At 46.1% G+C, this 17,321-nt stretch overlaps 1 protein-coding gene and 1 pseudogene across 1 annotated transcript in view; both read right to left on the reverse strand.

Moving 5' to 3' along the window:
• Positions 1 to 17,321, reverse strand: part of Prp38 (pre-mRNA processing factor 38) — a 77,759-nt gene that overhangs the window by 41,454 nt on the left and 18,984 nt on the right. The window contains exon 2 of the mRNA XM_068345200.1: positions 8,700 to 8,859. Coding sequence (XP_068201301.1) covers positions 8,700 to 8,859 — 160 coding nt within the window. The remainder of the gene's footprint in view (positions 1 to 8,699; positions 8,860 to 17,321) is intronic.
• LOC137615509 (uncharacterized) lies at positions 3,126 to 4,738 on the reverse strand (annotated as a pseudogene).

Genomic DNA, 17,321 nt, shown 5'->3' on the forward strand with positions numbered 1-17,321 from the left:
TATGTATAGATCCTTCAGTCACAAGACGGGATTAAGAGTTTACACCCTTCAGTGCGAGCAGAAACCTTAGAGAGAGGACATGTTTGAGTTTGAACTCTAACATTCCCTTGCTTCTACATCTGTTTTTCTTTGTTTCAGCAACAATTTCATCATACAAAATAGGAAGAGACAATCAAAACATTTCACTAACATACAGAAGAAATTCGCTCTAATAACGCTCAGAGGGGCATAATATCAGCGAACACTCCTCTGCTGTCACTCGTGAATGTTAGGACAAGCTGACTCCATCCCATCGGGAGTAGAGGCTTGAGGCAAAAACCTCGTTAGGGTTATGTCTCACGAGAATTGTTCGACGGGGTGAACTCAGTGCGCTGAGCGAACTCAGGTTGAGGATACGTAGCATAATGAACAAGCTCAGAAGTCTGATCGTAATTACCTTTCAGGTTCACCTCATAAAGATCACCTGACTGGTTGGGACTCTGAGGAGCTCAAGTCTGCAACTGCTCATGAGCAGATGTAGAGGACAGTGCAGCTAAGGGCATGAAAAGTTCTGGAGGGTCAATCAATCCCCCTTCTCGGAGGGGAAGACCGTTGTCAACCCTCGAGGAGGCAGCTGTGTGCTCACTCTGTGCCCCTAACTGGAGCCCCTCAGAAAGCTGTCCCTTAGCAGAGACACCCAATGGAGAAAGACTTCCCCCCAGCCATGGGCATCCCTGCTTTGCTAGGGAAAGTGGGTGTCTTCACCCAAGGATTGTCTGGGGATCAGTCTGTCATCACCATACTTGCTCATCCTTCTGAGGAGACCAAATAAGAAGAAACAATGGGGAAGGAATGAGATGCCGGAATGAGAATTCGAGACTTCTTCGACTTCCGAGGTAGACCCTGAAGAAGAAGAATACCTTGAGACTTCTTCCTCATCTACTGAACTGTTCTCGCTGGGAGGATGAACACCCCCTTTAAAAAGAAAAAGAATTAAAGTACCGTATTTGACGGCTTATAAGATGATGCATGGGCATATAAGACGCACCTTCATTTCAGCAGGTCATATTCGGGAAAAAAAAAGGTTCAGTGTACTTACACAAGACATCTCAATAGCAGGAAAAAATAATAATAATAATAATAAAATTAATAGTTATAATGATACATTAATAATAATAGTAGTAGTAGTAGTAGTAGTAGTAGTAGTAGTAGTAATAGTAGTAGTAGTAGTATTAATAATGATGATAATAGTAGTAGTAGTAGTAGTAATGATGATGATAATAATAATAAAAGCAATTTAGTGGTACAGGCAAGCAATAAGCATACACAAGACATCTCAATAGCAGGAAATAAGCAAGCTGTTAGTGTAAGTATGTAAAGCAATCACAATAATAACAAAACACTGGACACAAAAATAAAGCCAGCAGTGAATAAAGCAAGACATAGCGCAAAGTAGAATACTTTTTATAAAAGCAGGAAAAAATTATAATAATAATAATGAGAGAGAGAGAGAGAGAGAGAGAGAGAGAGAGAGAGAGAGAGAGAGAGAGAGAGAGAGAGAGAGAGAGAGAGAGAGAGAGAGAGAGCCTTACCTTATTGCCTTATTGCCTTATTTTTTGTTTGGGTTCCCCCAGGTCCCTCAGTGTGAGGCACCTCGTATATCCACCAGAGAGTTGCTAATACATCTTCCGGTGTATTTTGCATCTTCCAGTCTTGGATGGTCTGGGATGCATCTTAGGTATTTATCGAGCTGCTTTTTAAACGCATCTACGCTCACTCCTGATATGTTTCTTAGATGAGCTGGCAGCACATTAAATAGTCGCTGCATTATCGATGCTGGTGCGTAGTGGATTAATGTCCTGTGCGCCTTTCTCAGTTTACCTGGAATGCTTTTTGGTACTATTAATCTACCTCGGCTTGCTCTTTCTGATACTTTAAGCTCCATGATGTTTTCAGCAATTCCTTCTATTTGCTTCCATGCTTGTATTATCATGTAGCGTTCTCTTCTCCTTTCTAGACTGTATAGTTTTAAAAATTGCAGTCTTTCCCAGTAATCAAGGTCCTTAACTTCTTCTATTCTAGCAGTATAGGACCTTTGTACACTCTCTATTTGCGCAATATCCTTTTGGTAGTGTGGGTACCATATCACATTGCAGTACTCGAGTGTACTACGCACATAAGTTTTGTAAAGCATAATCATGTGTTCAGCTTTTCTTGTTTTAAAGTGTCTGAATAACATTCCCATTTTTGCTTTACATTTAGCCAACAGTGTTGCTATTTGGTCGTTGCATAACATATTCCTATTTAAAATTACACCAAGGTCTTTAATTGCTTCCTTGTTTGTGATTGTCTCATTATTAGGTCCCTTGTATGCATACACCATTCCTTCTCTGTTTCCATAATTTATTGATTCGAATTTATCGGAGTTAAATACCATCCTATTTATCTCCGCCCATTCATATATTTTGTTTAGATCTCTTTGTAGTGAGTTCCTATCTTCATCACAAGTAATTTCGAATGCTAGCTGCTATGTACCGTCGGCTGCTATGTACCGGCTCCTACGTACCACTTGTTTGGCTTATATGTACCATTGTTGGGCTGCTATGTACTGGCTCTTATGTACCACTATTTTGGCTTGTATGCACCAAACAAGGCTGCTATGTACCAGATACCTAGTAAGGAAATAAGAACACACAAGGAGATAAAACACAAAACCATAAACATATTGAAATTGTATACATTTATTAAAAGTTGTCAAGCAATAGAATTCAGCATGCTACATTGTTGATACATTTTTATTCATCTACATGATCCATCAGTTCGGCACAGCGGTTTAGAAAGTCTGATGTAGATATGAATTTGTTCTCATATTTCATCCAGAGGTCATCAAGGGCAATTTGCTTTTTGACAGCATGCTTCCTTTGGTATCTGTGCATTTTCTTTTGTTTAACTAATTTTATAATGATGGGAATTCTACTGCTTCATCATGGAGAATACTAATTAAGAAGTACATGTTAATTGAATTGGTTTTTGCTACTCTGTTAATCGCATGGTGCCACCCTTCTACATCGTTGTTAGTCCGAACAGGGCGTTTGTAACAGCTCCAAGAATGTGGAGGATTCATCTCCTTCCTGATCCATATTTTATTATAGTAAGTAATGAGATCTTTTAAATCGTTGATCAGGAAGTGGCTGGCTAGTGATATGGCGAAAAGCTGGCTCTATATGTGATGGAGGTAAGTTTGGCAGCGCCATTAACTCCTGAATGAATTGTCTTACAGCGAGTTGATTAATATAGGCATTTTCTAGACCTAGTGTTTTTACTCTTCGGTACACTGCTTGGGCACAGTAAAACCAGCAGCCATGAATGGAAGCCTCGGGAAGGCACACTCGCACTGCCGATCATAGTGCTTTCTCAAAATCCACAAAAACCTCACAAACTGATGTTGGTGTTAACTCAGTGATTTTTCTTAGGACAGCTACGTAGTCCTTTTTCTTTCTTCTTGACATTAGGACAAAGCACAATGGAACCTGTTTCAAAATTTCATCCTTCTTTATAAAACTGTGGACACTTAAAAGTTGAACAAAAGGGGTACGAACAAGTTTAAAAGTGCCGTCCACGTACCAAGTTTTAGACTTGGACATGTGTTGCAACTGAATAGATGTTGCAAATATGAGATGCCGTTGCCCATTTTCAAATAGATCAGCTTGAAGAAAGTCCTGGGGAACATGATCTCTGTTTAATTCAAAACTGGTATCTTCAGGGTGTTTTGGACGTTGTCCTTCTCTGGCGCGATTGGTGCATCTGACTAGAGTGTTTATATTTGGTAAGGGAACATCTGAATTTTCACAGCTTGAGAGTGCTTTCTTTAATATTTCTCCAGATGATGCAAATGGGCATTCCAAAGCTGACTTTTTAACGAAAGCACGTGTTGATGCTATGAGTTCAGCACCAGGATCCCCAGGATGTGTGTGTTGGTGGTGTCCACTTTTGAAGTTCATTGTTCCTACTTGCTGTGAAATTGTCGCATAGCACATTTTACCACGGTAGCTGCATATCCATGTTACTGATACAGACGACTCTCGCTTCCTGGTGTACGTAAAACCCAATGAATCAGCGAGGAGAGAGCTGCCTTTTCTTGTTCCACCGGAAACAACTTTGTAGGTCACAGGAGTGCCTGCAAGGATAGTTGTCGGTAACGCTTCATCAACTAATGAGGTTTCTGCAACTGGCGTGATGTTATCAATAGGAAGTATGATATTAAAGTCATTGGGTGTGTTTTTGATCGTTGCAGGCTGCTGTTCAACTGGGAAGGCATCAGAAGGATCATCGGCATCGGCACCTGAAACCACGTGAATGTAAAATGGTGTATTCCAAGTGCTATTTCTCGCAGAATATGTTGACGCATTCAAATGAAAGTGAGGACTCCCCCACCCACACACACACACCCAAGCCAGCTATATGGTCTTATCAACGGGCTTAGGAAAACAAAAAGATAATTATATAAAAGATAATAGGAAAACAAAAAGATAATTGTAATTGTACCTGAAACTTCCATCCAGTCAGGACAGTCTGGGCAACACCACATGAAAACTTGACCAGCTTTCAATCGTCTGTTTATATTCCGGTTCTCAGATTGTGATATTTCTGTACCACATAAGCGGTGGCGCCACTTGTTGCATCCGTCACAGATAAGGACTTTCTGTCTAGGGCGAACACACAATCCATATCCTGAGCAAAGGGAAACCGCTGATGCCATCGTGGTATAAAAAGGATGACTGAGAGTGCACGTCCACTAGAGTTAGGAAGTAAATGCTGAGCAGATCCACTAGTCTCGAAGGAGCCATGGTTGGGCTTCGAACCTTGTGCCTCTGTCCACTCTATTCGGCATACAGTTCAGTAACTTCACCTCCAGCCATCAACAAGCTAGCTGGGCCACTGCTCAGCTAGCTTGTTGTTGTTTTTTTCTATGTTGTTAGGTAGTTAGGTAGGTTCAGAGTGCTCTACCGTTCTGGGTATAACTTTGTAATGATTTATATTAACTTTGTAAAGTTTAATATTACAATTTACATAAGGTATTTATGTGTTAATACTATTTGAGGTACATAGCAGCCATGCATGGTACATAGCAGCCAGGGATGGTACATAGAAGCCGGTAGTACATAACAGCCAACGGTACATAGACGCCTGTTCCCGTAATTTCTCTACTTATTCTTGTGTCATCGGCGAAACTTCTCACTACGGAGTTTTCAACATCACAGTCTATGTCTGAGATCATAATAACAAATAGCAGTGCAGCTAATACCGTACCTTGGGGCACACCAGATATTACCTGGGCTTCATCTGATTTCTCGTCATTTGCAACCACTATCTGTTTTCTGTTTTGCAGGAATTCTTTTACCCATTTTCCTATCTTTCCCACAATATTATGCTTTCTCATTTTTTTCTCCAATATGTTATGGTCTACCTTGTCAAAGGCTTTTGCAAAATCTAGATAGATCACATCTGTGTCTTTTTCATTTATCATATTATTGTATATGTTTTCATAGTGAGCTATCAGTTGGGTCTGTGTACTTTTTCCAGGTACGAAACCGTGTTGACCCATATTAAACAAATTATTTTTGACCAAATGGTTCATTATTTTCTTTTTTATTACCCTCTCATACACTTTCATAATATGTGATGTTAGACTAACAGGTCTATAATTGCTTGCCTCTAGTCTTGATCCACTTTTGAAGATAGGGGTTATATAAGCTAATTTATGTTTAACATATATCTCGCTCATATCTATACTCTGTCTTAGCAGTATTGCAAGTGGCTTCGCGATAGTGTTTGCAGTTTTTTTTAACAAAATCGCTGGAACTCCATCTGGTCCGGCTGCCGATCCATTTTTAATTTCGTTTATAGCCGTGACAATATCTGCTTCATTAATATCTATATCCGTTAGATATTCAACATTTTCTTCTCTCATTTCTGTTTCATTATTCTCATTCGCAATTCTTGGCGTGAACTCACTCTTATATTTTTCTGCTAATATGTTGCATATTTCCTTTTTTTCATTCGTTAGCCGTCCTTCAATTCTTAGAGGGCCTATTTCTATTCTCCTTTTATTCATCTTTTTTGCATAGGAGTAAAGTACTTTGGGGTTTCTTTTTATATTTTGAAGTGTCCTTTCTTCTAAGTCCCTTTTTTCATTTTCTTTCGACTGTATAATCTTTTGTTCTGCATTTTCTATCTTACATTTTATTTCCCTCATTTTCCACACATTTTTTTCTTTTGCAAGATTTTTCTTCCACTTTTTAATTTTCTGAAATAAGATCCTTCTGTCTCTTGGTATGCACGTCTTTTGTTTATTGTTTTTTTTCGGTACATATTTTTCAACAATTTTCTCCAGTATTTTGTACAGTATATCCGTATTTACCTGTATATTATCACTTATAAATACATTTTTCCATTCTTTATTCAGTTCTTCATTTATTTCTGACCATTTTATATTCTTACTGTAAAAGTTATATTTTCCATATCCTTCCCAAAGTTTTGTGCTTTTATTAATTCTGTGATCACTTGCTTTGGAATGAACTATCAATTCTATGACATTGTGGTCTGAAATTCCCGTGTTATACACTATTATTTCTTTAACATAATTCACCTCATTCACAAATACTAGATCTAGGACATTTTCCTTTCTTGTTGGAATGTGGTTTATTTGTTGCATATTATGTTCTAATAGCATATCTTGAAGCTTTTCAAATTGCCTCTTATCTTCTGCGCTACTATTACTATCTTTTTTATATGTATACATACAACCACTTTCTTCTATCCGTTCTTTCCAATCCACGAAAGGAAAGTTAAAATCTCCGGATAGGAGTATATTCCAGTCTTTATGGTTTCTACATATATCATCTATTTTTTCTATTATTATGTCAAACTCCTTAGTGTTTGGGGGTCTGTAAACTACAATATTCATTAGTTTTTCAAATTCAAATTCTACCGCAATCAATTCACATTCTGTGTTGCTGTATTTTTCACATACTTTTCCTTGATTTATGTCTCTTCCATATATTGCGGTTCCCCCTTGATTCCTATTTTTTCTGTCTGATCTATAAGTTTGGAAACCCTTTATCTGGTCATCACTGCCAGTCTCTTGGGAATACCATGTTTCACTTATATTTAATATATCTATTTTTTCAATTTGGGTTAGTTCTTCTAAGAACTCTATTTTCCTTTTAGAGTTACTCGTGACTAAACCCTGTGCATTCATTACTATTATGGTTTGTGTTTCATCCCCATTATTTAATATTGGTAATAATATGGATTCTCCCATGCTTCCTTCCTGTTCTGATATGATGTTCTTTTCTTCATTTCCCGGAATTCTGCCATTAAAAAATCCAACTTTTCTATTATATTTGCTCTTTCGCCTTCATATTTATTTGTGTGAGAGAGAGAGAGAGAGAGAGAGAGAGAGAGAGAGAGAGAGAGAGAGACTTAATACAACCAGTGTTTGTGTGAGAGGGGTGGCTGGTCTACCAACCGCCGCTATACCTCGAGAAATAGTTTATGGCTTGTTTCAGTTTTGCCAACGTAATATACCCATAGTAAAGAGCAAAAAGGTTTGCATTGTGTTGGAACAAATGTAGCTACTCCAAAGATGCCAGCTGTAGTTAGGTCAAGAAGTTCCAGAGGTGTCTAAGATCCCCCTTCAAAGAGGGATGATTTGACAAGGTTAGAGAGACTTGGAGCTTGCTCCTTAGAGTTAAGGCCCTGGAGGAGACATCCAGAAGGGGAAGGCTCTGGGTGAGCATGCTCCAGAGAGAAAACCTCCAGGGGGGCAAGGCCCTGGGTTCTGAAGAAGACACCCGCAGTCGCCTGCAGGACCTCACAAGAGGTAGAGCCTCTGGAGGGGAGACTTGCCTTCCTATGAAGGTGCCTGGAGAGGCAAGGGAAGAATAAGAATAGCCTAAGAGCTATTGCGTTGAAGTCCTACGGGCTCCTACTCAAGTTAAAAAGAAAAAAAGACCCCTCGGAAGCAAGACTCTCGAAGGCCTCCCTACCTCAAGGATAGCCAAAAGAAGTGTTAATTGAGAGGTTGTAGTTGGATTACCTCAATGTAACTCCAAGGGCACTCCCAACGACGATCACCACATGAGCAACAAATCCAGTACCGCGAACACCAGGCAGGGATGAAACTAAAAGGATATGAACACACACACTTCAAAGAATCCCTTGGATGTGATCAAAGTTTCTACAGGAACCCAGGTAAAGAAACACTTCTTACATTCACGAAGGTGCTGAATTATAACCAAAACCCCTTCAAACAATGCATAAACACACTGGAAAAGAAAGAAAACAAAATCAATTATGCCAAAATTCAAGCCAACAAGAACAACTGTTTTCAGACACGGCTGAGATCTAAATGGCTGTCAGTAGCACTGAGACAGTCACCTCCCCACTAGCTATAGGTAATTACCTGTCAGTTGTTTACACCTCGTTATAATTTTAATTGCCGTGTTCCAGCTTTGCTGTTATCTATTCTCCTATAACAAAGGAGGATGCTTTGTATTCATGTAGAAACAAATAGCTTTTTGTATTAGCCTCTCAAACTGATGCAGGCAGCTGCCCACATGCCATATCAAATAAGGATTGGTATCAATTTATAAACAAGTTTAGTATGTATTAACATACATATAAGCAAAAATTAAAAATACGAAAATAATACTAACTTGAATTCATCTTGTTTTATAAATTCTATAATGATATCTTTTTCAGGCTGGATCTGCAACATCTTCAAAATAAGGCACAAAAAGGGAGTTGGTTTTATATTGCCACCAAAAACGCCACCAATACTTCGAAGTTCCATTGCTTTATCAACTAACAGTTCAGCTGTAAGAAGAGAGGGGTTGAACATTTATCAATAGAAATAACAAGTAAATGAATAATTTAGAAATAATTTGTATTTTTTCTAACTATACAAACCTCGTGCTCTTTATAGTGGAGATATATTTTGGCGACAACTGAAATTAGCCGTAAAACTTTTATGTGAGGTGTAACTACCCTCCAGTAGTTAGCGGAGGGGGAGCAGACGGTAGGCCAACCACCCCGCTCACACCAGCACCCGTAACTTAACATCACTTTGCAATTGCGATAGGACTTCCTGGGGGAAGCTGATGGCGGGACCAGCATGTGTTAAGAGCTCCAGGTTTGTATAGTTAGGAAAAATACAAATCATTTCCAAATTTGTCTTTTGTTCTGGCACTACTGTATATACAAACCCTTACGCTCTTTACAGTGGGGAGACTCCCTTAGGTGGGTGGAAGTCCAAAAACCAACTGGTTGGTGACTGACTCGGGGTACTACTATGCGCTTCGTATGAGCTGTTTAGAGGCAACCTGTTCCCTCATTAACTTTGAGAGTTAACGGTCGGGGCAATCCATGCGAAAGCGTAAGAACTAAGCATTGTGAGTTGACCAGATAAGTGTAAACTTGTAGCTAGAATCCACACTTAACATGACAAATTCGAAGATAATTTGTATTTTTCCTAACCATACAAACCTCAGCTATTTACAAAGGGTTACCTTTTAGCGTAGCTGAAATGGCGAGCCATTAGAATTTAACGAGGGTGTATTACCCCCGCGCTAGTTAGCGGGGGGGGGTAGGGGAGTGGTAGCTAGCTACCCCTCCTCCCCCTCACACACAGGTGAATACTCACTTTCACTTAGAGGTAGGACTTGTCTTGGGGGACAGGGCTGGCGGGCAAATATGTGTAAATAGCTAAGGTTTGTATGGTTAGGAAAAATACAAATTATCTTCGAATTTGTCATTTGTTCCGTAACCGAAATACAAACCACGCTATTTACAAAGGGTGACTTACCCCTTAGGAAGGGTGGAAAGTCCCCAGCCATACTGGCTTTGGCTTTACCCGGGGACTCAGAATCTGAGTGAGTCGCACTCGAGAAAAGGAGTCCCTGCACCTCACAAGTTCCTTGCTCCGCAAGAAACCATGTGGCCTACGTAAGCTTGTGTGTGAAGGAAGAAGTGTGACCCGTCCTAGGCAGTTGACCTGGAGTTCCAGAAGGAACTCTGGGTTAGGACGTTCCCAATACCACCTCGTCAGGGTATGGGGGACGCGACAGTATTGACTCAATACTCGGAACACAAGGAAGCATCGTTTACCTGCAGAGGTTCGAGGTCAGCTATGCAGAGACCAGGATGCTGCTTCCCCGTAGAGGGGATGATGAAGAAAGAAGTAAGGGCCAGACATACTTCTTTCGTTCATGCAGACTAAAACCTGATAACAATGCCCTCAACCTTCTGCTACCTGTCCAAAAAGGAGCCTGAGGTTAGACCAGCTGTTGTGTAGCCACCACAGAGCGATAGAAAACGTATCGAGACTCCTGTGGGTCACGCCCTGCAGGAAGCGGGCTGCGAAGGTCATTAGACGCTTCCAGACTCCAGCTTGTAGCACCTGCGTCACAGAGTAGTATTACTCGAAGGCGAGGGACGTTGCGATGTATCCAACATCGTGCTGTAGGGCGACGTGACGGGGGAGGGTCTGGAGACAGGTCGAGATGAATGTCCTTGAGTCCGGGCTGAAGAGGTATACTGGTGACTCTCCCCCCATGTCCTCCTTGTGCTCCCAAATCAGCTGCCACTGAGGACAAACTGCAGCTGTTCCCAGCGCTAACCTCTCAATTCCTTTACTGGCAAGAAAGAGAAGGTCTTGGGACATCAGATACAGAATGGAGACTCGAAATCTTGAATGAATCGGACCGAAGGGCCGGGACCCTCAGATTCTGAGTCTAGCCAACAACTCAGGAGCGAGCCTGAATGTTGCCTTCCCCTCTTCCTTAGAAAGGGGGGAGTAGTAAGAGACCAAGAAGATTGCTTACACACTGGCCGTGGCCAGAGTGAGCAGAAGACCCAAGGCGGAATACAATCCGAGGCCTGTCGTAAAGGGTCTTGAGAAGATCTCTTAAAGGACTAAAAGTCCGAGCCATGCTCCAAGTTGGAGGTCTTCCTCCGACTAGGGCAGGGACGATCGTAGCTTCGCATGAGCGAGGATAGATCCAGCGGGCAGGAAAAAGTTATTCCTTTAAGCCTGAAGGTCAGGGAAAGGCTGAGCGACAGGCTTCATTGCCGAGAGCGGAAAGGAGTTTCCTCCCGCCGAAAGGCAATAAGACCGTTATTGCTGGAGAAGAGGCCTCAAGGGAAGAGGTATATCTCCCACAGCACCAACCACCTTAGACTCTTCACTTTGCCTGGGAGACCCCTGTGGATGACTATCGCAGATGACGCGACCTCCGTACCGCGACTGTAGCGGGTTGTCTCTTCTTGAGGAGTTAGCGTCGTGTCTCCAGGCATGAAGCCGAAGCGACGCCCCGGTTCGGGAGAGATGTCGCAGTGTGGTTGCTTGAGTAGTCTGCGCCGTGGGAGAAGCTCTCCCGGGAGTTCCGTCAGGGGAAGCAGAGGGTCCAGAAACCGTTCTGCGCATAGTCCCAGTGGAGCTCTCCCATTGAAAGGTTGACAGACAACCTGGTCTTGTTGAGACCCATTGTCCACAGACAAAAAGGAGGGAAACCGCAGGCGTCGAAGTTGTCCCACCATCACCGGAATGCATCTTGCCAGAGTCTCGGGGTCTGAGACTGGGGGGAAGAATAGCGGAAGCTTGAGGTTCCAAGCTGTCGCGATCAGGTCCCCCAGACCAGCACTAGCTGGTTACCCAAGGTCAAAGACCCTCAGGTACACTCTCTCTACGAGGCTCTGCTCGGATAGTCAGAGAAACATTCCCCTGCCTGGAATGAGAGAGCCGATGGTGGTATTGAGAGAATCTCAATCATCCCGGTATCTCTACTGCAAGATGTGAAGGTGTGAAAATGCGTCCCCTGCTGGTTAGAATGAAGTCGACGCGCAACGGGGCGACTCGGCAGGAGCTGTAGGATCTGAAGAGGGGCCAGACTAAGGCCCCTAAGTCTGCCTGAATGATGGAGAGGTATCCTTCAGGTCTTGACCATAGGCCTGGACCGGAACATGCCACCCCCCCCCTTTCCTTTGACGAGTCCGAGAACCGCATCAAGAATGTGGGGAAGGACGAGAATATCCACTACCATCAAGAGGCTCCATAGGTCAACACCCATTGCAGGTCTAATAGTTCCGCTGGTCCCATAGGGCCAGGGAGTCCGGTTAAACATTGCCTGAAGCCACCGGAACTTGGATCGCCCCACATGGAACTTATCCTGAGGCGACCGTTCGGAGTATAGACGGGTCAATGAGGAAAGGAGAACTAGGAAACGTTCCAAGGTAGGGCTGAAAGCTCTGCTTGACTGAGAACAGGTACTGCGACTCTCCTCAGTCTTGCCACAGTCAACCAAAAGGAAGGCTCGGAGGATGTGGTAACAGAATCTGGCGTCCCCAGGTGGTCACCCATCCAAGTACCGACGTTGCTTAACCTCGCTGGACGGACGAGAAGCGGGGTTTCCAACGTGGTAAGGCCGTTGACTCAATATCATGGCCAGATACTCCAGATGTTGAGGCAGAGGAAGAGAAGGCTCCAAGCAAAATACCATGAGCCCACACTCATGGTAAGCATCCGGAAGCTTGTCCCGGCGCTGAAGAAGGTCGAACCCGAGCCTACCGGAGTTGACCAGCCCTCCAAACAGCAGAGGAGGCGGAAGCCTGCACCTGAGCGGCCAAGAGGAAGGCAGGGAGAGTTCTCTGGGGAAACAAACCTGCTATGCCACGGCGGGATAGCCACACTGCATCATAAGCAGGAATACTTGCAGTCTAGGCTGAATTCGACGAGCACCCTGGAAGATGGATGGAATGGAAACTGAAAGTACCCGTCCTTCCGATCCAGGGTTAAGGAGTCCTGTCGCCTCGTTACCAGTCTGATCGATTCTGCTGGTCTACGCTGGCCGAAGTTTGTTCGACAAACTTGATCAGGGCTGAGAGGTCGACTACGGACATCCCCTCTCAGATCCTTCCTTACAAGGAAGGATCGACTGAGGGGGCCGGGGGTGAAGCCGTCGATGATCCTAAGGAAGACCTTCGCCTAAGGTATGGATCATTCTGCCCAACCGGGCAACTCTGCTGATGCTATGGCATAGAGGTTCAGAGACACTGAATTCGCTGACAGAGACGGCAGGCACGATATCCTTGGCTAATCACAGAGATTGTGCGGGAATGGGTATCGGGAAGCTGTTATTCGGATGAGTAACCTTAAGCATCCTCCCAGCGAAAAACCTGCAATCCTAGAGTTCGTAAACTCCTTTTAGGACTATGCCCCCCCGGGGGAGTCTCCCGTGCCATCTGTTCCTGACAGGAGGAAACTGCAATTGGACACCTTGTCCCAGTTGTCGTAGCCGATAACTTAGGCCGACGTAGTTGAAAGAAAAGGGCGCTGGAGCCCTGCAGAGTCTGGAAGAAAGCGCCTTGGAGGAGTGAAACCGGAAGTCGATTTCCTCCGCACAGCAGCTGTCTAAGTCTCTGTCCTTGGGCACAAACAAACTCTTCTCAAGGATGGAAGGGTGTCTGAGGTCGTCAACCTCCACAGATGAGACACCCGAAGAAAGCCCTCAGTCAGCGCGTCCAGATGGTACAACATCGAGCTTGTCCGCAAGTTAGATACTTAACGACGAAAGGCCAAGGTGCCTGAGCTCGAGAGGAGGAAAGTACCCTTGATCTTCCTGTAGCTTCCTTGAACCAAACCTCGGGCCGTAACCGAGGAGGGAAAGAACCTGGTAAGCTCCCAGAGGAAGAGGTAAGCAGTCACCCCTTGTCCGATGGAGAAATCTCGAACGGAAAGCCCCCCCCCCAAAAATCCTTCCAGGGAGTGACGGGGAAGGGCTAACCCAGGTTCAGGAAAGAGGAGTGTTGCTCAGATCTCCCTTAAGTTTCTCCTATTCTTGCAAGTGCCATGCTCTGCGTTTACGGGGTGAGGCCATGTTCTGGAAATACGCTCCAGAAGAACCCGCCAGGCTGGTCATGGTGCGAAAACCCCATTGGGAATCGTGGTCGCAATCGCCCTGGAGCTCGCGCGACGGAAATTCAAAGATTTTCGCGTGGGCGAACGTGGAAGCGCCCATGCGCGGTAACGCAAACGAAGGTGAGCGAAGGAGCGCAGAAGGAGGGCGAACGTGGTAGGAAGGGCGAGAGCTGGTGGTCGGCGAGCGATAACCCATAGACGAGCAATGGATACTGCAAGAAATAAGCCGACATTTGTGCGAAGAAACACTGTAGGTTCGCGCGACGGAACACCATCCTTCCGCGCGATGGAAAAACCGTTGGTTCGCGCGTGGGCGAACATTGGAGAGCATGAGCGTAGACGTGCAGGCACGTGGGCGCGCAGGCGAGTGGTCGCGCGGGCGCACGGGCGATGGGGTCGCGCGGGCGCGCGGGCGAGCGGTCGTGAGGGTGGGCAGGTGGATGAGAGCGAGTCCGAGGCGGCGAACGCAAGCGTTAGCGCGATGGCGAGGAAACGCGTTGCCGCGTGGGCGAGGAAGACCGCTGGCGATATGGATCAACAAGCGATCGGTGGTGAGCTGGTGAGCGCTAACGCGCAGGTTGGCGATGGCGCGTTGTGTTATGCCGACGTGATGGTCAAGCAGTATGCGCAGGTGAGCGATCGTGCGTTGGCGAGCAGTATGCGAAGGTGAGCGATCGCGAGCAGCCTGTGCAGGAGGGCGATCGCGCGATGGTGATCAGCATGCGCCGGGTCGCGCGATGGTGATCAGTATGCGCAGGGTCGAGCGATGGTGATCAGCAGGCTAGGGTCGCGCGATGGCGATCAGCATGCGCAGGTCGGCGGTCGCGCGATGGCGAGCAGCATCTGCTGGTGGGTGATCGCGCGATGGTGAACAGCATACGCAGTTGAGGGTCGCGCGATGGTGATCAGCATGCGCAGGGTCGAGCGATGGCGATCAGCATCCGCAGGTGTGCGGTCGCGCGATGGCGATCAGCATCCGCAGTTGAGGGTCGCGCGATGGCGATCAGCATCCGCAGTTGAGGGTCGCGCGATGGTGATCAGCATCCGCAGTTGAGGGTCGCGCGATGGCGATCAGCATCCGCAGTTGAGGGTCGCGCGATGGCGATCAGCATCCGCAGTTGAGGGTCGCGCGATGGCGATCAGCATCCGCAGTTGAGGGTCGAGCGATGGCGATCAGCATCCGCAGGTGTGCGGTCGCGCGATGGCGATCAGCATCCGCAGGTGTGCGGTCGCGCGATGGCGATCAGCATCCGCAGGTGTGCGGTCGCGCGATGGCGATCAGCATCCGCAGTTGAGGGTCGCGCGATGGCGATCAGCATCCGCAGTTGAGGGTCGCGCGATGGCGATCAGCATCCGCAGTTGAGGGTCGCACGATGGCGATCAGCATCCGCAGTTGAGGGTCGCGCGATGGCGATCAGCATCCGCAGTTGAGGGTCGCGCGATGGCGATCAGCATCCGCAGTTGAGAGTCGCGCGATGGCGATCAGCATCCGCAGTTGAGGGTCGCGCGATGGCGATCACCATCCGCAGTTGAGGGTCGCGCGATGGCGATCAGCATCCACAGTTGAGGGTCGCGCGATGGCGATCAGCATCCGCAGGTGAGCTAGTAGCTGGCGAACCATGTTCCTTCAGAAGTGTTGGAGAACGTTGGCGTGCCGGCTGTAACACACGTGGGCGATCCGGAGATCGCCGAGACAGGTGATCGCTGGCGAGCTGATGATCGCTGACGAGCAGAAGGCTACGCGTGGAAGCCTGCGCAAAGAAGAAGAGTCCTTGACCCCGACCTGAACCGAAGTTCTAGATCGCGAGGGCGAACGTGGGCGCACAGGGCGCGTAACAGGAACCAACAGGAACCGCAGGGATGATCATCTTGAAAGCGCTGACGAACAGAACGCTGATGAGCAGAAGAGCGCCTGTGTGCTAACACTGAGCAGGAGCAGGAGAGAACACAGCAGAAGGGCGCGCAGGGAAACCCTGACACGCAAGGGAAGAACCCCCGTGGGGGCAACCCTTTGCCCCGAAGGGATCGTTGTCCGCCGGGAGATTGATGTCCGTCGGAAGACCGTTGTCCGTCGGGAAGACCGTTGCCCGTCGGAAGACGAGATCAGACTGCTGTCCATCTGCACCAAGGCGGAAGATCGAGAAAAAGGAGTTGTAGGCTGCAAACGGAGATCCAAAAAGGCGCCTCAAGCACCCTTATAGGGAGATGAGAGGCCCTTACGACGAGGCGGACGGTGGGCCTTACGGCGAGGGAGGCCAACAGCAACAGCAACAGAAGAAACCTCCGAAGAGGAGTCTCTATGAGTGTACTCTCTCGCGAACGAAAGAGAAACACTTCGTGTAAGAGACTGGTCAGCCAGTGACCTAAAAGGAGCAATCCTCCGAAGAGGAGCTCCTGCAGTTGCCCAGCCCCTTGAGCGAAACTGCAGGTGCGACCGCTCAGCACCAAGAGCATAGTCGCACGAAAAAAAGGCAAGAGAAGAACCCCCCAAAAGGGGAAAAACTCAAGCCTGGACAGGAAAAACTTCCCTCGGAAGGAAAGTTACCCGCCCAAGGAGGCAAGCCTCCTGAGAGTTCTAAAATGAACTGGAGAGCTGTCCGTCGTCACGGGAGTACTTCCAGTAGAAGGAGACACGCCCCTGACGAAAATACAAGGGGGGAGGCATCAACAGCCGAATCCCCAGGACTCAACCAGACAGCTCACACCGTTGCCATATTACAGAAACGAATTAGATCGGTAACTGTAAAAAAATAAAACAAAAAAACATTAGTACACATTCATTCCCCCGGGAAGGCTCCGAAGAGGAATCCCGAGGGAAAGGAAACAAGAATTACACAACAGGCACGTGCCCTCACAACCACTTACACTCGCGGAAGGAGAGCTGTAACCAAAACAGAATTATAACAATTATAATTATGTAACTATGTAATTATGTAATTTAAAAATGAATGAACACTAAAGAAAGAACGAAAACCCCGAAAGGAATCGTTCTACAAGCTGAAAAACAAAAAACAACTACAATTAGATTCATAACTAATTGAGACAAACGTACGGCGCAGCAACCCCCCCACACGGAAAGGAAGCTACAAGGGCGTAGTAACACGTAGTAAAAGGGTGAACGACCTCAAGAGAGAGAGAGAGAAAGACATAAGTCAAACTCGATCGCCACCCATAAAATACGCCGTGGTGGCCTAACTGCCGAGGCCTCCACGTAGATATCGTACACTACACACACAAATCTGAAAAGGAAACTTACTTATTTCTATACTCAAATATATATACAAACATGAAAACATGTTTACATATATAGAGTAAATGAAAAGTAAGCGATTAAGTAAAGACAAAACAAACAATGGCTGCCAAG

The sequence above is a fragment of the Palaemon carinicauda genome, chromosome 21 (genome assembly GCF_036898095.1).
Source record: "Palaemon carinicauda isolate YSFRI2023 chromosome 21, ASM3689809v2, whole genome shotgun sequence".
Taxonomy (NCBI): domain Eukaryota; kingdom Metazoa; phylum Arthropoda; class Malacostraca; order Decapoda; family Palaemonidae; genus Palaemon; species Palaemon carinicauda.